At 45.1% G+C, this 27,093-nt stretch overlaps 1 protein-coding gene across 3 annotated transcripts in view; it reads left to right on the top strand.

Moving 5' to 3' along the window:
• The window catches only part of TTC7B (tetratricopeptide repeat domain 7B), a 213,307-nt gene that overhangs the window by 43,100 nt on the left and 143,114 nt on the right, over positions 1-27,093 (top strand). For all 3 annotated transcript variants that reach the window (XM_036218147.1, XM_036218146.1, XM_036218148.1), the window contains 2 exons: positions 890-1,020; positions 14,723-14,844. In XM_036218147.1, the coding sequence (XP_036074040.1) occupies positions 890-1,020; positions 14,723-14,844 (253 nt within the window). The remainder of the gene's footprint in view (positions 1-889; positions 1,021-14,722; positions 14,845-27,093) is intronic.

The following is a 27,093-nucleotide window of genomic DNA, read 5'->3' as shown; positions in this document are numbered from 1 at the left end:
CAGGGAATTTCTCTGGCTCCCTTCCGCTTGCACACCATGTCAATAGTAACCCTTCTCACACTTTTCCCTGGAATGGAACTTGTGGGACGTGCGCGTCCACGTTTCCCAGGGCACCTGAAGCAGCAGAAGCCCTCGTGCATGAAGAGGGACTGGCGACTCTCTCCACGGGCTGGTTGCCCAGCACAGGGGCGGAGGTCGGTGCTGGGTTCAAGCCACAGCCGCCTCTCTCAGCACTGTAATTTTTTGTTTTTTTCAGCCTTTGCTTTCACACCTCCCAGCCCTGAAACCTCTCTTGGCAAAGAGCATGTCCTCCATCTCCAAGGAAATGCCCGCAAAGCAAAGTTCTGTGTGTTTCCTTAGCTTAGAACTGTGGCGTTACAATTACTCCAGCCTCTAAGGCTGTGAGTTGGAAGATTTTCTTAGTAACTGAGCCTCTTGAGAGCATTTAAAAATATATATATTTTATGTTCAATAGGTTAAGTGTACATTTTGGGATAGAAAATATTCTTCAGCTAGTATTGTGCTGTGAGCCTATCTTTACTTACCTTTAAACATTCTTTAAAGACCTTGAGACATGATTGATTGAGAAGCTGGTTAGGTCTGAGTGGGGTCACAGAGAAGTACCTGATCAAGCTGTCCACCAGAATGTCAAAATCAAATGGTGCTTTGTGTGTTTTTAAGGGCCCCTCTCATCTATGGCTTGTGGACACTCTTTTTGGTGCTCCATTTTGATGTTCCGTTTTGTCCTCAAAGAGAGAGGGCAGAGGACAGTCTCTCTGACAGTTCGTCATATCCTGGGTCCATTTTCTGGCCCTCTAGAGCAATATTTCAAAAATTAAGCCCCAGACTATGCAACTCACTTAGTTTTTGTGTTTGATTTCTTTTTTAGGACTTAGTTTAGAGAAGTTGCCTATCTCCTCTTCTACCAGTAATCTCCACGTGGACCGGGAACAGGATGTCATCACCTGCTATGAGAAAGCAGGGGACATTGCACTTCTGTACCTCCAAGAGATAGAAAGGGTAAGTGAGGACCACGTGTTCATTTCAGCTGATAATTTTTTAAAATTTCAAATCAGATTGTAGAGAACTGTGGTCAACCTCTGGGAAACCGTCAACTTGTCTGCCTCTGGGTGCAAAACTTTACTCATATTCCTTGATACTAAGGGGAATTTGGTGGTGATTATGGCACATCGTGAAAATAGATGGCTCAATATTTGGGAAACGTTTTAACATCTGCTCAGCAGAAAGGACAGTATAATCTGTTTATACTCTCAGTGCTCTGAAGCCGGCTAATTATTCCCATTCTCCTACGCCAAATGGGTTGATCTCCATTTGTACTTGGGTGGACCATGTGCCGGCATAGTGTACATTTGGGTTTGGGAGGCTTTTCCTCATTGGTTATGACCAAGGTCTGCTGGGGACTCTCAGCCGACCCGCTGGGAGCAGGTCGTGTATCCCTTGAGGCTGTCTGGGGTGGTTTCTCCCATCTGTCAGTCTGTGGTTTGCCGATGGCGTGGCAAAGTGGTAACCAGACACTGACAAGAGGGCCACCTGAGCAGAGAGCGAGTGGGCAAGAGACCCTGCGCTCACACCCTCAGGCAGAGGAAGTGGGAGGCAGGACGGGGCCAGGGAGGTGTGCTGAGCCTGTATGTAGCAGGATTGCTGTCCTTTTGGCTCTGCCCTTCACTGAGTTCCTTCATTTCTCAGCCTCCACTTCCCCATCTGTAGAAGGAGCATAATAACAGTTCCTCCTTCGTGGTGTTCTTGTGGGGATTATAAAAGATCATGTAAACAAAGGCCCTGAGCCCAGGATTCTTGGGAGATGTCACTTATTTTTACTACTAACAGTAGCTCCTGTCATCCCTGTCCCTGGCTGAGTTCTCTGGACTTCTAACCTAGGCTTGGCATGGGTTGTTTCCCGCTTCAGACCCAGAAGTGTATCCTGGGAGATTGTTTGCGATGATTAGAAATCCCGCAAGACTCTGAAAACGGCCACAGCCTTGTTTACCCTCAGTTTTCCAGATTCTCTGTTTCCAGAAGGGTTAGAATAGAGAGGGACTACCAAAGTCTTGTTAGTTTTCATGACTTTATAAATGTACGGACTGGATGTAGTTTTTTTTTTTTTTCCGTAAATCTTTTGTATGTTGAAATATGCGACGAGGATCAAACTGCACTTTAAGAGGCAGGGAGAGTAAGGTGAGGGCTGCAGGGATGGGCGGCCTTTGACCTGCCCCGGAATGGATTCTAGCGTCGAGGAATTCAGGAAGATATTTGGCCATCCTGTCAAATGGTTCTATCAGAAGGCTGCTGTGAGAAAGGAATTCTTATGTTGTTCAGAGCTTACTATATGATCTTTAGGGAAACGATCACGAAGTTTGCTTTTAAAATCCACGTTATTTTCACTGTCCGCCTCCTGAATAGCCGCTGCTCAGCAGCGGAGAAGTCTGCGTACCCCGGTTAAACTGTTCCCATCGACCCCACAGCCCTCGCCACTCAGGGGCCCTTATTTTGCACCTCACTCTCCAGCGGTTCTCCAGCCTTGTTATGTGGGGGCTGCCTTCCCCAAGCTGGGAGAAGGGCGGTTCATCTGTTAAAACGTGTCCTTTGTGACATGGACATTGGCAAATATGGGTGTACTTCCTTTCGCGTTCACTTATAACCACCTGTCCACCACTGAGTGCGCTGGCTGGACCCTCAAGGAGACGCATATGCTCATGGTGTTTAAAACAAATATATGCTTTTTTGTGGTTTTGGGGAAATCTTAATTGTAGGATGTTAGATTTTGAGGAGAAATTGGAGGCCCAGGAAGGGAGAGCCCAAGGGCGTCCAGGAAGTTAGGGTCGAAGCCAGGGTTAGCACTTAGCTCTTTCTTCACCTAGCTCAGCGCTTGCACTTCATTATCCCAGGCTGCTGCAAGCAAATACAGAACCGTGTAGTTTCTCATACCCTTATGTGTAGAAAGCGCTCTGTAAGAATTTGACCAGGAGACACGTAGATCTTAGTAGCTTGGGGAGGCATCCTCCGCCTAGGGTTCAATCTCAGGATATGTAGATGACTTGCTTTCTGGCTGCTTGTCCAGTCTGAGTTTTCCTTCACGAGAAACCCCTCTGGGCCTCTCAGACTCAGCTGCGCACTAGCAGTGACAGAGAGTGAATGAGTCAAGCGTCTGTTTTGACTGTAGTAGTTACTCAAGAAATCATCTGTTGATTGAAGAGAAGTCTGGGGGGAAATGACCTTCCTTAAGCAATCCTTGGGGCTTAGTGGAAGTTCAGGGGTTTTTTGAAGCAAGAGAATGTGTGCTAATGCTGAAGATACCCACTTGGAATTTTTTTTTTTTTTTTTTTTTAGTTTTGAACTTAAATGACTTTTAAGAAAATTCTGCTAAATTAAAAACAGAAATTTTAGGGAAATAGAATCTGAAAGAAGTGTAAGACCGGGGCAAGCTTAGGCCAGTGATGCTTCGGTTTCCTGGGTAGGCAGCCCTCGTGAGCAGAAGGCCCCACACGCTCGGTTCCTTCGTGAGCTCCTTCACGCCGGGCCGAGGCAGGCAGTCACTCATCCAGTGGTTTCCCCTCATTTCCCAGCCGTTCTGTAGCAAGGAAACTTCTATTTGCCAGGACCTTTTGGCTTTTTATTTATTAGCGTTGCCTCTTAACTTCATTCACTATCAAGAATAAAAGTTGGGGAGAACTTGTGAGGACAGTTGTGGCCAGTGTTTTTTCATCCCCTGAGGCCACCAAACCAGGGCTCTGAGGCAGCCCCGTTCCCTGTTCCCTGTGTTCCCCCCAGTAGGCAATGGGTCTGCGCGCAGCGGTGTTTCGGAGGCGGAGCTGACCCTGGCTTCCCCTCGGGCAAAGTCACCTGTGAGAGGCAGCAGAGCACGACCAGTAAAGCGGTGGGATCCTGGCCTTGCCTCCTCTTCCCTGCCCATCTTCGGGCAAGTTACTCAGCCTCTCTGAGCTGCCTCAGGGTGCTCATCAGGAAAATAACAATAGTAATCGCTGTAAGGTTGTCGTGAGAATAAAGTAGTTTAATCACGTACCGCCCAGGACGTGGTTAGCACACAGTGTTAGTTTTGTTGTCATGATCTGTCCCTATATCACCTGGCAGTAGAATCTTTCCTAACCTCAGATGATTTTAGATATTTCAATTAAAGTCTGGAATATTATGAACATACTGTGTTATTAAAAATGTCAAAGAATTTTTAGGGGAGTGAAAATGGAGTAATTTTTTTTTTCAGGAGAATTTCGTTTTCTTTTTCCTGTGTGGAAGAGCACGAGGCAGCATTTCGCCTGCATTTCCTCTGTTAGATCTGGGTTCTGGACTTCCGTTCACCCCTGACTAACTGTGTGCTTCAGCTGTCCGTTCTCATGATGGGGCTGAGGCTACCCAATTCATCCAGGGCTAGAGAACCAGAGAGCTCCCAGGGTCTTCCAGCCAGTACACCAGGAGCTTTCCATGCCTTAGTCTCCCCCCTTATTCCAGACGTGGAGGCAGGGCCAGAGAAAATTTGAATACACATGTGCATTACATATTTGTTTAGTGTTGTCCTTGTTATGTTAGGGTCACGAGAGACATCTTCTCATAATTTTCTGTGATAATTTGTTCTCCGAAGGGGAATAAAAGGTACCTCTAAAATTGTGCACACAAAATAATTTAATCAAGCAAATCGAATTAGAGCAGATAGAATTAGAAAGGACATGGGGCGGCCTTGATTAGTTTATCTTCAGGTGGTGGCGCTATGCCAACAGTAAATAATGTTATCTGCCCCACGAGGTGCGCCTAGTGGTGCATCGATAGGAATAAAGATGACTTCATCCGCGAATGTCATAATGTGAGCCCTGCTTTTGGCAAACGAAGTCATGCTGTCCCTGTCCTTTGCGTGCATCAGCCAACCAGCTGGTTTCGGCTTTCTTGAGCAGAAACAGCGCCAGAGTGGAACGTTACCTTCTGCTGACAGTTCATTCCTTCACACCCTATTTTAGAAAAGAAGTGAATGCGAAATTACGGGACAGCTGTAGACTTTTTATGAAGAGCCTTAGTGCCAAAGTCTGGAGAAGGAACGCTCGGACCCCAAATACTGCAGGGCCCGGCGCGACGTCCCCGGTCCATCAAGGAGCTGTGCCCTGGCCAGCCTGGTCGTGCTGGGAGCGTGTCGCGTCCCCCTTGCAGGAAGCGCTCGCAGTGACACAGCTGAGGTGTTGGATTCAGAACTGGATTAGATGAAGGTTACCCTGCGTCTTGAATTCGTAACAGGTGTCCTAGGAAAAGTACTCAGTGCCACTGACGAGAAAGGCAGGGCGTGACTCCGGAGGTCTGTGTGGCTGTGATTTCGGCTTTAAGATGTGAGCTAATAAGGAAGGGACAGGTTCTGTCTTCCCGTCCCCTGTCCAGTCCGACCTGTTCACTCAAGCCGGAGCAGCAGGTTGCAGTTCAAAGCGTCACGTAGTACATCTGAACGATACACTGCGTTCCGTAAAGAAACGTCAGGAGACCGGCCCCCAGGCAGCGTGCTCTGACTCCGAGCCTGCCATCTGAAGGACTGGGCTGGGAGGCTTCAGCCTACTTCAGACTGAGTTAGAAAAGTCTGGAAACTGGAAATGAATAGGGACTTATTTTAATCTTGTGTATTCCCAGTCTTTTCCCTTCATAATTTTACAACATTAAAGGGCTTTAATATGCTTTTTTTCATTCGACATTATGTCAGAACCTTAAAGTCCTTTTCAGGCTGTATAATATTTCAGGCCGGCCTCCATGGTATAATCAATTTCCTGCTGCGTGTAACCTGTTATAAATAACGCTGTGATGCCAGCTTCCTCCGGGGAGATTTTTCTTTTGCTTTGCATTGTTTCCCAGAAGTGGAGATGTATATATTTTTAACATTCTCATTACTACCTATAATCCCCAATGGCTTTCAACAAGTCACACAAACATCTGCCTTTAGCAGAACAGGAGGGTGGTGGTTTCTTTGCAATCTTGGCAGGGTTGCTATTGTATAAACATTATTTTGCTGATTTGCTAGGTAAAAGTGGAACCTTACGGTGTTAGTTTGCATTTCTTTGACTGTCATTCAGGTTGAAATTTTTTCCATCTCTTTTGTTACTGGTTATATTTCTTTCTTTTTCTTTTTTCTTTCTTTCTTTCTTTCTTTTTTTTTTTTTTGATTGCAGCATTATTGAGATAAAATTCAAATACCATACAGTTTACCCATTTAACAACACAATTCAGTGGTTTTTAATACAGTCACAGAGTTGTGCAACCATCATCAATATTTAACTCCAGCACTTTCTGTCACCCCCAAAAGGAAACCTTGTACCCATTAGTAGTCATTTACCTCTAATCTCTCTAGTCTCCGTAGGTTTGTATTTTCTGGTCATTTCATATAAATAGGACCGTACAGCATGTGGTCTTTATTAACTGAATAAAGTCTTTGTATCATAAATATGTTAACCTTTTATCGTATTTGCTCTGAATGTTTTCCCAGTCAGTAGTTTTCCATTTTTAAATTGCTCATCAATTTTAAAAATAAGTTTTAACTTCCAAAATGACTGGGGATTTATTTTGGTGGATTGTATTAGAAATGAGTCTAATGTTTTCCCAAATGTTAGTGCCACTTTAAGATTATCTTATATCTCTTTTTCATATTTTCTGTCATCTATTTTAAGTCATTCAATAAAATGTTAGATACAACAGTAATTTCTGGCTCTACTATTTTGTTATGCTAATCTTATATTGCACCAATATGACACTGTTTAATAAGTCCTTTATGGTGGGCTTTAACATCTGAAAGATTAGTAGCTACTTATTATTCTTATTTTCAGAATATCCTTTATCCTTTTCTGTTGATACTTCTAGATGATTTTTTTTTGTTGCGTTCTAGAAAAATCCTTTGGGATTTGATTGAGTTTTATTAACTCTTTACATTAATTTGGAGAATTATACTTCGTCTTCACTCGTCTATGACTGTGACATGTCTTTCCATCCTACAATACTTTTGATTTTACAGATTTCAGTAGGTTTATTTTATTCCAGATCTTTTCTATTTATATTGCCTTGACTAGGATTATTATCTTCCTCATTGTATTTGCACAGATAGCAATGCCTTTGGTTTTTTAATTCACTTGCAGACATTTATTGAGTTCTTTCTATGTCCTTTACACTGTGCTCGACGCCAGGGGCACTGGAACGAACAGGCCACAGGACATGTCCTTGGGACACTTGTGCTCTCATGAGGACTCAGCTCCATAACCACTGTTGAGGACGCTTTGGTAGGGAACGCAGAAGGGCTTGGGACCAGGGTGAAAGTTCAAGGTTGGCTCCTGGAAAAGATGATACTTGAGCTGAGCCTTGAAGGCTAACAAAGATAGCAATGTTATAGGATTATTAGCCACAATACTGAGCTCCTCTATAAAGAGAGTCAATACTTTTTATTTTTCTAAGAATACAAATATATGGCAGAAGAATAATTTCTGTTGTGTCTTCCTTTCTACTATTGTCCATCTAATCTCTTTCATGCCCTATCTCCAGTCTTTCTAAAACATTGTTGAATAATAAAGGTGGTGGAAAGTATCCTAACTTTGTTCCTACTTAAAGGTATCTCTCTAATATATCTCCATTAAAGATTATAGTGTTTATTTTCTCATTAAATTTCTCACTTGCAGCTCATGCGAGGTATGTGTTATTATTCCCACTATGCAGACGAGGACAGTGAAGATCCGAGAGATCAAAGGAGTTATCCCACGTTCACAAGTGGTGGGGAGGGTCAGAACCAGATCTGGAACTTGGGTCTTTTGACCTACAACCTTCGGCCCTTGCCCCTGTGCTCTGATGCTTCCTCGGTTGTTGGGTGTGTGCTGTTGCCAAGCAGGCTGCACTTGTGAAGGATACTTGTTGGCAGTCCTCTCACAAGGAAGTGTTTATCCACAGAACAAGTGGTGGCTTCAGCACTGCCAAACAGTGCTCCTGCCCAGGCCCATGTGTTAGAGGCCCTTTGTGAGGAAGGAATTAAATCCAAGATGCTTAGAACTTAGGGTAAATCCTCAGATAAGTCCCGCCTTGCCTCTTTCCCATTCTTCTCATTTATAACCTAAAGCCTCACCCTGGCAACACCGACTTGTCTTTTGGACTTTGTTCTGCAAGCAAACACAGCCTGATAGGACAAAGGAGGAAGGAGCTGGTTTGCAGAGTCTGGTGGACTTGAGTTTTAGCACCAGCATTAACACTTACTAGCCATGTGATTTGGGCAACTCACTCAATGGAGCGAAGTTTCAGTTTTCCTTTCAGTATGGCTCTCAGTGGGGTTTTTTTTTTGGGGGGGGGGGATAAATGAGATAACCTATGTACCTACATAAGGCCTAATGCATAGTAGGTTACTTTTCTTATTGCTTTTTTTTCTGCATTTCTGATTGGCTTTGCAAATTTATTCATTCATACATTGACTGCATATTTCATTCATTTACTATGTATACTGAATGGTTAACTTGCACAAGACACTGCAGTAGACACTGGATATATTAGTAGATGAAGTAGGCGTGGCCCCTGACTTTGTGGAAGTTGCAGCACTGTGGAGGTAGACAGCCAGTAATCAAGTTAAAAAAATACATCGATAAATGCAATGAAGGAATTGAATAAGATGCCATGAGAGGCAGACCTACTTCATGTTAGGTAGTCTCAGAAGGGAAGGCCTTTCGGAGAAGGTCACACTCAAGTTGGTACATGAGAGATGAGAAAGAGCATAAGAGGAACGTGCTCTAGGTTATCTTATAAAAAAAATTTTTTCAATAGAATGTACAGATGTCGAATTATAATGTACACTTGAAAATTATAGAATCGTGTTAACCAGTCTTACCCCAATAAACTTAATTAAAAAAAATAAATTATTCAGGCTGCGGATAGAGTGTAGAAGGGAAGTCAAGGAGCAAGAGAGGATTTGGCGACTCCATTTAGGAGGATGTCATAGAACTGTAACAGGAGGCGATGGTAGCTTGGATGAAGTTTGCTCGTAGAAATGGATAGATCCAGACATATTTGAGAAATGGTTAGGCGCATGGTAATAGATTAGATGTAAGAGTGTCAGGGGGTCAAGGCTTGCTCCCCAGCATCTGAATTGGGCAGCTGGGTGGATGATGTTATTTATTAAGATGGGATGATAATAGAGACTTCAGTCTGGGGCTAAACTGGGCCTCCTGAAAGTGTAATAATGCTCAAAGATTTTCTGGGGAATGGAAGGTAGATGGCTTTTGTCTAGGAAGACATTCTAGGAGTTAGGAGGGAAATGCCCAGAAAGGGGCCCTTGAGGATGAGCGCCATCTCTGAGGTTCTGGGATTTACCATAAAAGTAAAATATGTGACAATAGCACAAAGAGATAAGGGAAGAAATGGACATACATTGTTATAAGATGTTTATACTATATATGAATTGGTGTAATATTATTTGAAGAATGATTGTGATAAGCTAAAGAGCTAAATTAGAAACCCTAGGACGATCACTAAACAATAAGAGAAAAAGAGAAAATTGACCATTTGATAGTAGAATGAAATGGAAATATCAATCTAAAAGCAGAATGAGAGAGCGAAAAGGAATAAAGAACATACGGGTCAATACAAAATATCTAGCAAGATGGTTCCAATCATGTTAATAATTACATTAAATATAAATGGTCTAAATACCCCCAATTAAAAGGCAGAGATTTTCAGATTGAACAATAAAGCAAGACCTAACTTATGCTATCTACAAGAAAGCCATTTAAATATTAATATGTAGGTAGACAAAAAGTAAAATTATATACTATACAAACCATTAAAGCAAAGCCAGAGTGGCTATATTATATCAAAGTGGAATTAGGATCAAGGAATATTATGAGAGAAAACAGTAGATATTACATAACAGAAGGAGTCAGTTCATCAACAAGACATTATAATCCTAAAAGTATGTTGCCTAATAATAGAGCTTTGAGATATATAAAACAAAATATATAGAATTTATAACACTAAATGCTTAGAAAAGAAGAATTTCAAATCAATGATCTAAGTTTCCAACTTAAGAAACTAGAAAAATAAGAACAAATTAAAGCCAAAGCAAGCAGAAAGAAGGGAATAAAGATTAGAATGGAAATCCGTAAAATAGAAAACAGATAAAAGTAGAGAAAATTAGTGAAACCAAAAATGGATTCCTTGAAAAGATTAATAAAATTAAAAGACTATTAAGACTGAATGAGAATAAAAGAATAAAAGAGAAAAGACACAAATTATCAATACCTAGAAAAGAGGAGATAGTATCATAGATCTATAGAAATTAAAAGACTGTAAGGGAAAATTATGACCAACTTTATGCCAATGAATTTGATCACTTACAGAAAACAGACAAATTCCTTGAAAGGCACAAATTTTCAAAGCTCACTCAAGAAGGAATAGATAACTCAAATATTCCTCTATGTATTTAAAAAATTGAATTTGTAGTTTAAAAACTTCCCACAAAGAAAACAATAGGTCAAGTTGGCTTCATTGGTGAATTCAGCCAACATTTAAAGGAGAAATGATAGCAATACTATAAAAAACTTTCAGAAAATAGAAGAGCAGAAAAATACTCCCTAGTTCATTTAATGAGACCTGTATCTCCCATGAATATAGATGCAAATATCCTCAACAAAATACCAGTAAATTGAATCTAGCAACATGATCAAGTGACATTCATATCAAGAATGCAAGGTTGATTTAACATACAGAAGTCAATTAATGTAATATGACGTAACAGCAGAATAAAGTACAAAAACCACATGATAAAGATAATCTCAGTAGATGCAGAAAAAGCATTTGACAAAAATCCAGCACCCTTCCATGTTAAAAACACTCAGCAAACTAGGAATAGAAGTTATTATCCTCAACCTAATAGGAGTTACCAATGAAAAACCCACATCTAACGACATCTAAAATGGTGAAAGATCAGATGTCTTCCTCCTAAGATCAGAAACAAGACAAGGATATCTGCTGTTCTTACTATTTCAACTTATGAGAGGTTCTAGACAGTACACGTAGGCAAGAAAAATAAAGTAAAAGGCCTTTAGATTTAAAAGGGAGAAGTAAAAGTATTTCTATTTGTAGTTGACATGATTTTAAATGTAGAAAATCCTAAGGACTTCACATACACACAAAACTATTATAACTTATAAACAAGGTTTCAACAAGGTTATAGGACAAAAGGTCAATATACAAAAACCACTTTTATTTGTATACACTAGCAATAAACAATCTGAAAATGAAATAAATAACCACTTCTACTTATAATGACAATGAGAAGATTAAAATATATTGGAATCATAAAAAGAAATGTAAACCTTATATCCTGAAAACTACAAATCAGTGTAGAAAGAAATGAAAGAAAACCTAAATAAATAGAAAGGCATCCTATGATCATGGATCAAAAGACTTAATTTGTTAAGATGGCAATACTCCTCACATTGATCAACAAAGTCATCCCAATCCCTATCAAAATATGTTGCCTTTATTTTTTTTTTACAGAAATTAGCAAGTTAATTCACAAATTAATATGGAACTGCAAGGGACAAGAAGAGCCAACACAATCTTTAAAAAAGAACCAAGTTGAAGGACTCAGACTTCCTGACATCTCAACTTACTACAAAGCTACCATAGTTAAGGCAGTGTGAACAATTAGCATTCCTGAAAAAGAAAATGGGAAAAAAAATGGTATAGGTAAAAAACGCCATTGTGTAATCAAAGAGAAATTCTTTAACAAAGTAAGACGACGAACATTGACGTGGCACTGTGCTAAGTGTTCTGTCACTCATTATCTCATTCGGTCCGTAAGATGGTGCCATGACCAGGTCCTGTTGCCATTTCCATTTTACTAACGATAAAACTGAGGGCCAGAGGGTCCATGACTTGCCCCAAGTGGTGGAGCTGGGCTTCAAACCCAGAGTGGCAGCCTGACTTCCGTGCATTACTTTACACTACAGATCTGAATATGTGGATTGAGAGTTAAGCTGTGTTCCAAGAGGAACTGACACAGAATGATGAATGGCAAGATAACCCTCCGTAGATTTTCTAGACTTCGGGGAAAACAGTTTTTGCCCTTTGCGGATTGTCTATAGGAAGAACAGTAAGGCTGGCTTCTGAGTTCTCCACCGCAGCCTTCAGCATCAGAAGACTGGAGAATCATCTGCCCTGATCGAAGGGAGAGGAAGTATGAAATCCAAAGATATTCTCAGTCAGGTTTAGAGGAATATAAAGGCAGGAGACGGACATTCTCCAACATATAAGAACTCAAGGCCTATAGTATCCATGAGCCCATGTGGGCAACGTTCCAGCAACTAAGAATCGATTCAAAATAAAGAATTCAAGAAACAACCAATGCATTTTAATATAGAAATGATGCAAAAGCAATTATGGGGCAGAACATAATTGTTGGGAACCTTGGCAAAATAAAGAGTAATATAACCAAAATAGGAGGCTGAGGAGAAGCAAAGTAGCAGATAGTATAAATTTGTTAATTTCTTCATCTTTATTGCAATTTAATAGATACCGTATAAAGTTGAAATATTATAGGTAAAAGAATGATCTCTGTATATACACATGTATACGTACATAAAATAAATATATATATTTTAAATTTAGAGAGACCTTTTATGAACTATATGGAAAAAATACACTAGATTCATTGAGGGGATCACTTTGTAAGTTGTATAAATGTCTAAGCAGTACGCTATATACCTGAAACTAATATAATGTTGAATGTCAACTGTAATTGAAAAATAAAAATATTAAAAATAAAATAAGTCATGGGGATGACCTGAACAGCATAGGGAACATTGTCAATAACATCACAGTAGTTTTGTACAATGACAGGTGATTACTAGACTTATTGCAGTGACCACTTTGTAAGGTTATATAATGTCAAATCACTGTGTTGTACACCCGAAACTTACATAATATTGTGTCGACTATAATTAAAAAAATAAATGATTAATTTAAAAAATCCATGTTTTTCTGAAGTTTAGTGATTACTTTGGTCACACATTAGTTTCTACTGTTAAATTTAAAATTAAATGTAATGGTTTAAATTAAAACTGGCATATAGAACTATCTCTTGTTTTTGCAAAATGATTTTTATCTTTCTTTTCTCTTGATACATGTATATACAGCGATATCTGGATTATTGTTCAGTCAATGTTAAGTAGTTATTTTGGTGGTGGAATTGTTGAGATGTTTTTTAATTTTCTTTTCATACTGTACTGAATTGTTTTTGTTTTAAAATAGTCATGTAATTAACAAAAATTAAACGGTATTCTCAAAAGCAAATGTAGGATATTTTTTCAAAGTTTCCGAGTTGGACCTCCAAGTGGAGATGCCGAGGAAGGAGTTGGATATGAATCTGGGATTCAGAGGGAAAGTCTGGACTAGAGGTGGTACACTTGGGGGTTGGCAGCATAGAGATGTTTTTTGAAGGTCAGGGGAATGGATGAGATCATCTTGAGAGAGACTTCAGGGAGAAAGGACAAGTGCCCAGGACAAGTGCTCACTCTGGCATCTCCATCACTTAGAGGGCGAGTGGGGGAGGAGCCTGCAGTAGAGCCAGGAATGACAGTTCCCAGAGGTAGGAGGGACACCTACCTACCTCTTAGCACTTGCAGAGCCAAGTGCTAAGTCGTGAGGGAGCCAGGCGATTTTGATAAGATGCTGGGATGCAGTTCAAATGCAAGGGTTGCCCACCTGGGTTTCTTTCTGTGACACATTGCTCATTGTGTGCCTTCGACTTTTTTTTTTTGTTTTTCAAAGCTCCCAAGCTAGAGAATTAGTAATTGCTCCAACTTTATTTGGAGATTAATTTCAAGACCTCTAAAATATTTGGGGTTTGGCTAAAAGCTGGGTCTTTGAAGAGCTGCTGACTTTCAGCAGATGTGGAAGGTATGTTGGAGAGCACTTGTATGGTTTTTTAATGGACCACAAGTAGCTTCTGTTGGAAAAGTGCTTTATTCGACTTGTGAATTTAAAGCGAATAGCATCTGTATTAGTAGATATATATTTGTGCTTCACTATAACCTCCTTAACTTTCAAGCCTTTCTTCCGAGTAGTTGTCAGTCTTTCTTGCAGGGCTGAAAAATTTAAACCTTTAACTCTCATTGTCTGCTGACAAGAGGTCAAGTTTGAGAGAAAGGAGTCTTAGATTGTTTTTCTGAGCTCTCTCCTTGGGAATAAATGACCGCTGCTCAGTCCACAGACCTTAGTTTTGTAGCCTGGAGTTTGCCTCTAGTTTAGGGTCCATGCCAATCAGGGCACTTCTCAGCTCTTTCTGGAGCTCATCAAGCTCACGTAGGACTGAAGCTGCCGTCTGCCCGTCAGCGGCCTCAGCCTCTGCTGGGCGATGACTGTCTACCCATGGCTGGGACCTGCTTCTGCGTCCCTCAGCCAGCGTCCTGGCATTCAGCAAAGCCCCTTCGGCTCCCTGGCGCCATGCACGCACCAGCGCCCTTCACTCCAGGGTGCCGGGAGGGCCTCACGCGCCCCTGGGCCACGCGGTCGCTCCCGGTCTCATAAAAGTCGTTCTCTCTGCTTTCCTCATCCTGGCACTTCTCCCCCAGTGCCTATGCTCTGATGTTGGCATAAGGCAGTTGAATTTCCAAGTTGCACAGCGCATTTAGCGACAGGGTTTGAAGGAAGTAGGCTTGGATGTGGATCTGATTAGTTTTCCGATTTTCTCCCCTTCCAGGTAATACTTACTAATATTCAAAACAGAAGCCCTAAGCCTGGCCCTGCTCCCCACGATCAAGAACTAGGTTTTTTCCTAGAAACAGGACTTCAGAGAGCCCATGTCCTCTATTTCAAAAATGGGTAAGCCTTCTTCATTTTTTAAATCAAGTTCCTAAAGAAGGAAAGTAGAAAGCCTTATAATGCTGTCTGCAGTTTAGTTATTACAACAAAACCATTTTAGATATAAACTATAATTGGAATTTTTTTGAAAGAATGAACATAGGCTCTTTCGTCTCTTCTCCACCTGGCTCTCTCACTTTCCCATAAGATTTGAAAGTGGGAGAAGTGGGGGGTGGGGCTCCTGTGTGAGGATGAGTCACAGGTATGGAGCAGTGGGGCGAATCAGAGGGAAGCCCGGAAGCTGTGCTTTATGCCTCCCTTCCCCCGGGGGAATGCGCTGCGCAGGCCTCCTCCCTTTGCTGGGGGAAAAGGTAATGAATTGGAAACCCTGGCACATAGCATCCTCTCCCTTAATGGCTGATCAGTTCAGAGAATTGGATTTGCTGAGTCTCGGATGGTTTTTACGAGAGTGGGTATGGCTACAGTGCCACACGAGAACGTTTTCTGCTCGAGCTGCCTTCGAAAAGGGTTTAAGCAAGGTTGACGGGTCTGAATGTACGGGGTAGAGGTGTCTAACGCATTTGATGTTCGTTTTCCTTTTTGCGTTGCTCTTATGAGAAATGCGACGATTCTGTTCCAAATCTCTTCAGCTGTCCCTTGTTTTGACATTGTGCTGCAGGATAGATGTGCATGAAGACCAACAGTAGGTATCCGGCTCCTCCGCAGCCCCTCCTTGGCTGTGCATGGGAGGCCCCTAGAGCCCGTGCCCTTCCCCTAGAAATAGTCAGTAGTGCTTTGACCTGCCAAGGGGACGTAGGTCCCAGCCTTTGGGAGTTGCTCCCTCTTCATTGTAAAGCGCTTCAAACCTTGGGGTGTAGCTCACGGAAGCGGGATTTCATCTGCCTGGTGGCCCAGAGTCACCCACACATAGCCATTTTTTATTTGTCGGGAGTGAATGCTTATTTTCCAAAACCTACAAAACTGTGGACAAGGCCTGCTATGCTCCAAAGGCCACTGGTTCAGATTGGCCTAGCCCACGAAAGGCCACAGTAAACACTCCAAGGTTTGGAATGGCTTGACGGCTTTGGCACAAAGCCGTGTTCAAATCCGATCTCATCTGCCACTGACTGAGATTGTCTGAGCGATGGTGCATGTCCCCTAAGCTGGGGTTTGAGTTCTGTTTTCTTTACTGTTTTAAACAGAGGGACAAGGGAGGGGAGGCGGAATATTTTTCCAGCAAGCTGTTTCTTCTCCCTTTTCACAATAAATGGTGGTCATCACAGAGGAACCCCCTACCATTGCTCTCCACGCTAACCTGTGAGTGTCAGGGGTTGATCTGCAAGTCCAGATACAGGAGCGAATCCCCCGGCGCCTCTCAGAGGTGCCACGCCAATACCTTCTGCTGAAAATGCTTTGTGTGAGATCGATCAGGGTGGGCTGGATAACTCGTTGTTACCCGAAGCCTATTCGCTGAGGAAGGAGAAGCAGAGCTCTTGGGCTCTGACCTCCTGCCAAGAAACGTGGGCTGCTCACTGGAAGCCACCTAAGAAAGAACGATGACGAGGTGTTTATTATTTACCATGAGGTGATGGATTCCATGCCGGGAGTTGCTTACTATCTCATTTCTCATTTTCACCCAAGTTCAAGGAGACTTAACTTTGAAGCCTTTGCTCCTCTTTGATTGTCCCCTCGCCCTTCTTTCTGGGCTCTGAAGACCAGCGGTGGCATTGAGCCTGCTCCTGGGGAGGGCCCTTGCCAGCTGCAGTGTGCCGAAGGCTGGGGTCGTGCAGCAGTAACGAGATTCCTTTTGGGTGGGCAGAGCTGATGGCCAGCTTTGAGACCACGAAATATGGAAGAAAGGGGAGAAAAATGTGGGAGGTTTTAGACAAGCCATGTGTTGCCAGGGTCACTCAGGGCCATAGAGCCACACCCCGTGGTCATTCGTCCGTGGACACCTACAGCCACTGTATCTTGGAGCGAGTGGGGGCAGATGGAGGTAGCCGCCACCCCTAAGCGCCAGCGGCTCCCCACGATTCTGTCTTCTGATGCGTTTGCTCCTCTGTTGTCTCACTCCTTTTTGGTTTTTCTGAACTTTCAAAAAATATGTATTTGGGAGGATATAATGGACAGGGTTTGACTGACTTTTCAGGGATAGGAGAATGCGTTATAGAAAGCTTTGCAGTATGCGATAGAAATCGATAAAGCACATCGTTTTCTTTAGAAATACGCTTGAAGGTATTCAGCTCTTTGGTTGTCATCCCCGAGGATTTAATGAGCTATAATATTTACTTTTATTCTTTAATAATTCTCCCTCTTTTCCAAGAGTGAGTGCCAGGTAAACTTGGGTCTCCTTCTGAAAGACCCCAGTGACGTTTACGTTCACCAAGTCCTTTTCCTTCATTGTCGCCGATCCTCACGGGGGGCGGGGCGGAGGGGGAGGGGGGGTGTGGGGGCGGGGGGGGCGGCATCCCTTTCACATTCGCTGCCACCCGTGAGGGCGGCAGGACTGGAACCGCCCTGTTTTACACACGGTGGCCGGGCCTCCGTTTTTTTTTTTTTTTTTTTTTTAGCACCGCAGCACTGCGGGGTAAATGTGTCGCCCCCGTGGGCAGGGGCCCGGTCGGACTCTCAGGCGGTGGCCTCGCCCGCCCCGCCCGCCCCGGGGAGGCGCTGCTGCTGGGTGTTTCGCGCGTGTCTCCTCCCAGCCCGTCGCTAATCACGCTGCTTCTCTCCGCCCCACCGCCCCCTCCTCTCCCCACCGCCCCCTCTTTCCTTTCTCTCACCCTCCTTTTCCGCCCTTCCCTGCCCTTGTTGCCCTCCGACCCCCTTCCTCACCCCCTCCTGGGGGAAGTGTGCCCGTTGGGTTGCACTCTTTCCGAGGGTGCCAGGCAAGGGTGCCTCACGGAGGGGACCCTGCCCGGGAGACTCTGACTTGGAGAAAGTAGGGTGTCAGGGGTGTGGTCAGCTTTAGGCTCCCCTGAGGTATTTGCGGGGAATAAAGCGCTGTGGGTGTGTGTGGGTGTTTGGGGGGGGGGGGGCGGCGGGGGCTCTTTGCGGTTCTGCTGTTTTACTCAGTCACCGCTACCAGCTGGCTTTAAATAGACCGCTGATCGCCGCTCTGCATTGGCTTTAAAAAGTTTTCAAACTTCCCCAGTCGTTTCGTTGACCTTTACAACCGTTCAGCCCTGCTCGGTGTAGCCTAGAATGGGAAGGCAGAAGAAGGGGCGGCGAGGCCTGCTGTGTCCCCACGGGCGGCTGAGTGGGGGTGCTTCCTGGCACCGTGGCCTCAGGGTCACCAGTGTCAGCGGACAGGCTGTCCCAGCGCTCAGGACTGTGGGGAGGGTGCTGGCCGGGAAGCAGAGGCGGCTTCGCTCCGCGCGCGGACCTCGGAGATGCCGGGGTAACTCGGCCTCGGCCTCGGCACGCTTGCGTCCAGCTCTCCTCGTCCACGCAGTGACACGAGGCGTTCACTCTTTAAACTGCTTCTTCCGTCATGAGTGAAATGCAGCGAACACGAGAGAATTCTGACACATTTCCAGTAAGCATTTAACGCATACCAACGTGTTATACATTTTGGCATTCTTCGAGAGACTCGGAGATTCCAAAGAAATGGGTCCACGTGCTGAGACGTAGAAAGAGAAAAGAAGTGCTAAGACACGAACATAAGTGACTTGAAAGGTGACAGTGTGGATTTTTAAAAGAGTAAACCAAGGAAGAACACCCTCTCGCCTACGTCTCCAGGCCCACTTATTCATTCACTGAATGAGGATTGACTGCACAGCTCTTAGGAGCCGGGCCCTATCTTAGGCACAGGGCGGGTATGATGGGGAAAAGGAGGGACCGAGTCCCTGCCCTCCTAGAGCTTAGACTCAGAGATGTCGGAATTAAAACGAGCCGTTTCAGGGTGGTTTCTCCGCGACGTGGCAGGGGACGTCCAGGCCGCCACTGAAGCAGAGAAGAGAGCGGCGTTTGGGGACGGCCGCCAGATTTGACGTGATGCAGATCAAACGGGTTGGGGGGGCTCGGGTGGGCGTGGGGGGCATTCCAAGTGGTTGGTAGAAACCCCGAGTCGGCACTGTCCTCCGTGTCGTGTGTGGGCGGGCAGCACTGTGGTTGGAGCGAAGGTTTATGGAGAAATCTGTGGATTTTTACTTACGCCTCTCCGCACAGGACCTGGCGTGCCGTGGGTTTGGTCAGTCATCCAATGAGTATTTATCGAGTTCTGCTATGTGCCAAGAGTTGTGCTTGGTACTACACTGGTGAATTTAAGAGACGTATTCCAGGCCCTCGGGGAGGATACAGTCTAGCGCGGGAGACAGATTATATACAGAAGCAACCAACGTATGCAATTGCACAGTTGTAACAAGTACTAGGAGATGAATGGGTGCCGTGAGAGCAAATACTGGAGGGCGCCTGCTTGGGCAGGGTGCTCGGGCCGCGCCTGCTGGGACAGGGTGCTCGGGCCAGGCCAGCTGAGGGAGTGGCGCTGAGGCCCGGACTTGAAGGGTGAGAGGGTGGTAACCTCGCCAGAGCTGGAGAAAGAGTACCGCGTGCAGAGGGCCCAGCGTGCGCGAAGGAAAGAACCCGACGTGTTTAAGAACCTGAACGGAGGTGAAGGAGAAGTGGGTGCGTTCCAAGTCGGCCCATGACCGGGGGTGGGGATGGGAACCTGGGCCACCCCCCCCCTCAGTGTGCCCGAGGCACAGCCAGGAGGGGCTGAGTCCCCGGCTGTCTCAGTCTGGCTTTCCCTGCAGAAGGCCTACTGAGGCGGCATCTAATGCAAATAGTGATTTCCAGTGAAAAATCCCCAAGTCACCAGAACAAAGGTGAGGTGGGCAAGGCTTCAGATGCTCACCTCGAAGGTGGCAGTGGTAGGAGAGACCAAGAGAAGTGGATGGAGCCGAGACGTCCGTTAGGACGGCTGATGGGAGGACGAGCTGATGCGTCATTAGATGTGGGGGCGGGGGGAGCAAGGGAAGGAAGCAGCGGGACCAGGGATGGCCCCCCACTTTCAGTCTTGAGAACTGGTTAGATGCAGTGGGGACAAGGAGACGCTCAGATCTGGGAAGGGATTCGCCTTTGGGTCTGCTGTGGCAGAGACGCCTGTGCGACGTCCGTGCCGCCGACGAGGACGAGGAAGCGGTGTGAGCATGGCGGGGGGCCGGGGGGGCGGAGCCCGAGTGGGCAGTCGGCACGGCGGTGGCATTTAAAACCCCGGACCGGATGAGATCCGCGAAGGGCAGAGTGCGGGGAGAGACGCAAAGGCAGCCCGGGACCCAGCGCAGAAACCCGCCAGAGCTGAGAGCTGCTAAAGGGGGAGGAGGCTGTGCAAGAGCTGCCCGAGGTAGGAGGGACACCATGAGGACGTGTCCCCTCGAAGCCGACAGGGGCATGTGTGCTGGGAAGGAGGGAGTGGCCACAAGAGCAAAGCATTGGATTCGACGTTGGTGACCTCGAACCAACCTTTGGTGGGATTGTTTAAAAGCAGAAGCTAGATGGGGGAAAGAGAGGAAAAAACGACCCAGGAGGAAGTGGTGGCACTGTATGGAGGTCACTTTCAATGACGTTATTCCCTTTAACATTTTCTTTTCTACGATAGAGTTCTTTCTGGAAGGATGGATGATAGAAAGATGGTAAAAGACTTAACAACCAGGCTAAGGAATAGAGAATTCATTTGCCCGGTGTGGAGAAGCCATTGAATCACAAGGGCGGGGGTATCAGGAAGGTCTAAACAGGGGGGTTCGTTTGGCAGGAGTCTAGTGCCAGCAGAGTCAAGTCCACCGTTTCCTTTGGACTTGGCTCCTTTTGCCTACTTTTTGGCCACAGGCTACCTTTTGACCTCAGCAGGAGCTAAATCACGGAGTTGACTGAGATGGAGATGGGGCGATGGAGGGGTGAGGGAGGGGGGGCGGGAGTCTGAGTACGGGGGCTACTGCCTTTACTGCGACAGCTTCAGGAGGGAAGTCTGTGGAGCAATGCGCGTCCTGCAGCCCGGCCAGTCAGGGCCACCTTGGCGAAGCCACGTGTCACTTAGGCAGGTCAGTGTCTGGAAGACGTTTGATCAGCCTAGCTCGCTGTGCTAACCCCTTTACACGAGCCATTTTGCAACGAAGGAAAAAATTTCATAATAGGTGAACTGTCGGTGGGGTATAGAATCTGAGAATTCTGGAACTCCAGGATGTGGGAGCGCCTTTGCTTTAGTCACCGTCCTGTATAGATGAGGAATCAGATCCAGAGAGATTGCCTGCAGTAACCGTTCAGTAAATGTTATTAAGGACCTTGCTTGGTTCCTTAGTAGTGCCAAACACTGATCTAAGAGAGCAGGTGAGACCTGGTCACTGCCTTTATGTTTACGTTTCGGTTGGGGACGCATTCAGTAGTCAGGGTGACATGATTTATTCAGGGTCACTCAGCGAGTTGGTGGCAGAGCTGGGACCTGCGCATCCTTCTCTGACACCCGGTCCAGTTTTCTCCCCACTTGGGCTGTATCGACCATGCCCGGCTAGTACTTTCTTCTTGAAAATGGAGTACTGAGCCGCGTAGCTCGAAGGAATCCATTACAATTTGAAAATTAGGGCTTTTCAAAACCCAGTCTACATACAATTATTTGTGTAATAAGTGTCAGCCACATTTTATCTGTTTTGTTTAAACGTAGACTAGGTCTGGCTCATCCCTTAATGCCATCAAAACTTTAGCATGGAAACAGAGGAATCTCTGTTGATTTTAATTCCAAAACTCCAGGACCTCTTTCAGTAATGAATTATGGGGGGCAGATCATCATTTTCAGTGTACTTTGTAAATGTTAGCACTTGACGTCAGAGTCCTGTGCCACCTGAGGGCTTTATCAGTGTTCTGCGAGGTGGGGGCATTCATGCGGGTCTGTCCGTGGCTTCAGCAGGAGAACCGGGGGGTCATCCTGGGTTTCCAGACTGGGGTGGGGTGGGATGGGGTGGGCTCTAGGGAACTAGCTGGCAGTCAGCTGCATCTCACAGCGGCCCCTCCCCACATGGTTTTGCCCAGCTGCGCGCTGCCTCCCTCAGCCACCATTCAGAACTGGAATTCCCTGAGAGATGAACTGGTATGAGAGAGTTGATTCCAGGTCTTGACTCTGGGTTCGCCTAGAATGGTGATTTTCTATTGCAGTTGGGGCAGGAGGGGAGGGGATGCTTCTTTATCTGTTTGTTTATTCATTCACTTATTTATTCATCCATCAAGCATTTAGTGCGAGGAGCTAAGACGAGACAGCAAATGATCCCCGTGGATTTTCTAGTCCAGCAGGAAAGTAAGTAATTACAAGTGGGCTAAGCCTGAGGAAAGAGGAAGAAAAAGAAGCTAATTTATTTTTAATTTAGCCTTTTCACTTTGCAAGTTTTCCTAAAAAGAGATGGTTACATAAATATGGCGTCTAAAAATCAAAGTTAACTTAATTTTTTGATATTTCCCAGTAACTCTTGGCGTGACTGGAGATCGATTCCCTGCGATTTGCTGAACTAGATGGCACTATTTGCAGGCCCACCTTTGGGTCACGCTCTGGCTGAGAGGAGCACGAGTAAACATAAACGGCAAGAACACACGGTGTGCCATGAGGAATCCTGCCCGCCTCTGTTTGGTTTCAGATGATAAGTTACAACGTTCAGCTGTTCTGCCAGCATTTTATTCGGCATGTAGCTCCCAGTCCATGCCAGACATGATCCAGGTGTTGAGGATAAAATGGTGAGCAGCCAGACGTGCTCCTTGCTCTCAGAGTGGCATCAGGCCGTTATATTCTTGAGTGTCTGTCTAACTACACCCTGAGGTGGTGCTCGGGAGGAAGGGCACCCATTCCTGTGAGAGTCCATTTAAAAAGTGAAATGGACCTAGATTTGGTGATGAGGGGAATCTGTCCTGAGTAAGCGACTGAGCAGAAACCTAAAGGTGAATCAGTGAATACAAGCTAATGAGCAAAGGCAAGGCAGGGTGGGAAGGGTGCTCGTTATCGTTTGGACCTGAAAGGGCCCAAAGAGGCATCTTGCCCAACCAGCCTCTCCTTTTTCTCTTTATCATTCTCCTTAGCACTTAACTGGCATCGAATATTCCATGAACAGTACTTACCAGGGTCTTCCTAGGTTCACGTAAACGTTCTGACCCATAAGACTTTCACTGGCCACAGCTGGCACCCATCTATAGGGAAAGTTCTAGAACGGAGCCATACATTGCTAATAGGGCAATGTCAGGGATTTCTTTTCTGTGTGAATTGCGCTCTTGGCAGATCGTATGGCCACCTAGGGACTGTTCTCTCTGCTCCCTCCATGCTCAGGTGCCAGCTCAGGTGCCGGAGAACGAGCTTCACATTGAACAGGTGTTCAGGGACCCCAAAGGGCATGCTCAGTTGTAAGTCGTCTTACTAAGAGACTCCCAAAGCTGTGTTGGCCGCGTCAGATAGTTACAGGTCCTTCTGGTCCAGGTGCAGGTTATCAATCAGGAACCATTCAGAAAAATATTTTCTTTTGCTTATTTTAATTTTTAAGTTTATTTTTATTAAATTAATTGGGGTAACATTGGTTAATAACATTATATCATTTTCAGGTGTACAGGATCATAATTCGACATCCGTGTGTTCTATTGTATGCTCCCCTCCTGAAGTCTAGTTACCTTCCATTACCATATATTTGACCCCTTTTACCCACTGTGCCCTCCCCCTAGGGATCATTTTCAACATAAGCAATGTTGCCTAGTAACATAACTGACATTTTTTCTTCATTAGGTTTCCAGGGAAACAGAACTGGAAAATTAACCTAAGGTCAAATGCTCAAGCAGAAGAGGACAGGAATCTGTTAACCCTTTGCCCACATTGTTTTTGTTTTTGTTTTTTTCTTATCTGAATTGTTTACCATCTTGTCTCCCCTCACTGGAATGTAAGTTCCACCTCAGCAGGAATTTTTGTCTGTTTTGTCTGTGGAGGGAGCTGTATCTTGAGCAGTGTTCGGTGTGTAGTTGTGTGGTGATGTGAATCAATGAATAAGTAAATGAACTCATTTTCATCTGAGGTGGCTGTGGCTCACAGATGCCTAACAGCTTGTGTGTCGTCTTTAAAATTAGTTAACGCAACATATATTTATTGAGAGCTAAGTGACATTTGTTGAGCACTGTGTCAGGTGCATATGAGGATGAACACAACCGCCTGGACTGGTGTCATGGAACGTATTTCTAGATCTTCCTGCATATGAGGTCCTCCTGTGTACAGAGGGGGCAGGGGGTCAGATATCACATGATTTCCTTGATCTCAGGACCAAAAAAACCCATTTTCTAGGAAGGTCATAGGGACTTCTGCTTTCCACCCTGTCTCTGAGGGTGGGGGGGGTATTTGTAATGGTGGGTTTATTATAAGAAATCCATTAAGCAGGCCCTGGCAGACTCTCACTTCTGAGCAGCTCCTAGCATGGTGACGTTTTGGTGCTTGTAGGCCTCCTTAAGCCTACCGTGTACACATCTAGGTGGGGTTGCAGGGTTCCCACAGCAGGAGAGAGAATGATCGTCTTCTGTGGTTTAGAAAACATGTAGCTCTTCAAGTTGGAGCCTCGTGGGGTGAAGTCAGACACAGAAGCATGTGAGAGCATTTCAGTGTGGCCTTTGCAGGCAGCCCCTCGAGGGGAGAACCGTGAAATGATGTGTGTGTGGTGGGAAAGAGGAATTCACATCCCGCCTGGGCAAGAAGGAAGCCAGAATCTCCCCCAGAGCCCATCGGACTGCGGGGAGCTTTCTTGCTTAGTGACGTCTGAGATGCAGAGCAGGTGCCCACTGTGTCTGCCCGGGAAGCGGGGTGCCTGGGAAGGAGAGTGTGGGGCAGGCATGCAGCACCCCTGTTCTGGCTCTTGGTTTACCTCCTTCCCTTTTCTGGTTTAAGTGTCAAACACATTAATATTTTAGACAAGGGCAGGGCGGGGGGTGGTGGTGGTGGAGGCCCCAGCTGTTTTCAAGGGATATGTCCTATTTGTTTTTAAATCATCGTTTTTCTCTCCTTCTCAATCTCTCTCTCTCTCTCTCTCTCTCTCTCTCTCTCTCTCTCTCTCTCTCTCTTTCTTTCTTTTTTCTCCAGAGGTATTTTTAGTCTACTCTTAGAGTTGCAGAAAGAGATTGAGCTCAAGCCCAGAAAATGACTGGGACATCTTCAGAGAATTTCTGATTTTTCTTAGGAAATACTAGAACCTTCTATTGAAAAATGAGAGAGGCTCTAACTTTTCTTACAAATACCTGCCTTTTATATCTGTATGGAGATATCTGCCATAGATCTCTACACCAATAAGGAAATCTACAATGTTCTCATAGCAAAATCCTACATTAAATTACAAGATTAAAAAAAAAAATGAATCATTTTTTTCAATTGACATTTGGTTTCTCCACCTTCTTCTCTATTTTAGGTTTGAGTTATTATTTTATTCACAAGAGACTCGGTGGTAATTCTATGCACCGGGCATGGACACTGTCCCTTTCTTCTGCCGGCTCTCCTTTCTGCGTCCTGTCTCTGCTGGCAAGTGCTCGGTTGATGTGCATGGTGGTTGGTGCTCATTTGAATCCCCCTGGCAAATTAGCATCAGACACAACAATCTCTGCAGGCTAGAAACAAGCAGTGGAAATATCGGGAAGAATCCAGGGCTGTGTTTCTTCTGAAAAACAGCGAGAAAAACTCATTAGTCAGACTTGGTAAAACCTCCGAATTATAGATCTTTTAAAAAGATGCAATTTTATTTCCTCCAAGTACATTTTGAACTAGTTAACAAAACAAAACAACTATTGCCTACTCAATTCTATGAGTGTTTCTTGAGAGCCTGCGAGGCGTCAATCACTAGGGTGAGCTCTGGAGACATGAGATGAATAAAAAATTTTCTTTGACCTCATGGGGAAGACAAGGACGTCAACAAATAATTATAACACCTGGTGAAAAGCACTATAATGAAGGATGAGCCGGGGGAGGAGGTGGGAGGAGGAGCAGGAGGAAGAAGCCACCTGCTTTGGGTGAGTTCATCAACTTTCTTAGAATAATTGACATTTTCAACTTGGTCTTCGAGGGAGGGGTGAGATTTACCCTCTGACAAGGGTGATAAGCTTTCCCTGTTTTAGGGAGGGTTGGAGGGGCAGGGGTGGTAGCCGAGGTTGAAGGTCTAGACTGGATACACTTTATAAGCTCTTGGGAGTCAGCATTGTCTAGTGGCTAAGGAGTGCTGGCTCTGAGTCCGGCAGCCTGGGTTTGCATCCTCCTCCTTACGTTTACTATCTGCTGGCACTGTGGACTTGGCAAGTTACTTAACCTCTCTGTGCTTCAGTTTTCTCATCTGTAAACTGGGAATAATCATAGAACCTACTTCATAGTGGCGTTGGGTGGATCGAGTGGGTTAGTAATTATGGTGTGCTTGGACAGTGCCTGGCACATGGTAAGCACTATCCATGGGCTGGACAAAGAAATAAATAGAGCCCTGCAGAGTGAAGGGTTTGTCAGCTCCCTAGAGGGAAAGGTAAGAATTGGCAGCTAAGAAATCTGGGAAGATGATAACAGGCGCAGCGTAGTTTTGGGGTCTTCTCATATATCCACAAAAAAGAGACACACAGTAACCAAATAGGAAAACCAAAAAACTCATGGGCAACATTTACCACAGAACAAGATGACAAGGTAGACTCACGAACCCCAAAGTACAGGCCGACGGGGGCGAACTCCCAACAGCTACAGACTGGCGTCTGTGTGGGTGAGGGCAGATGGAAGCCCTGGAGCATCGGAGGGAGAGACCTGTGAACAGGTGACCCTGAAATAGCCAACGAGCACTTGTTGGAAAGCCTGTCTAGCTGTTTGAGATTAGCAGCTGAAAATGAGAGGCTTTTGCCGAGGTCGGTCTGTGGGGCTGGAGTGGTCTGGCCTTTCTGAAGACTTGAAACTGACCCCGTGGGGTCCTCTGCTGGGACTGAGTCGCACAGTGAGGAGAAACTGCTGAGAGTGGACTAAAAGTTCCCGCAGCAGTGACATAAGAAGCAAATGAAGGAAAAGGTAAGAGATAAAAGAGGGGAAGAGGGAGATAGCCAGGAAGTATCATAAAGCAAGTTGCCATTTTTTTTTTAGCAGCTTTATTCAAGTATAATGTATATATCTAAAATTTGCCTGTTGTAAATATACAGTTTAATTTTTAATAAATTTATACAACAGTGCAGTCATCAGCACAATTCAGCTTTAGAACATTTCCGTCACCCCAAAGCAACAGTCCCCAACCTTTTTGGCACCTATGGGAATCTGACACCTAACGACCT

This window comes from Rousettus aegyptiacus, unplaced genomic scaffold (genome assembly GCF_014176215.1).
Source record: "Rousettus aegyptiacus isolate mRouAeg1 unplaced genomic scaffold, mRouAeg1.p scaffold_m13_p_3, whole genome shotgun sequence".
Taxonomy (NCBI): Eukaryota; Metazoa; Chordata; class Mammalia; order Chiroptera; family Pteropodidae; genus Rousettus; species Rousettus aegyptiacus.
Note: the sequence above shows the minus strand (reverse complement) of the source record. Positions and strands in the feature narration are given on the sequence as shown.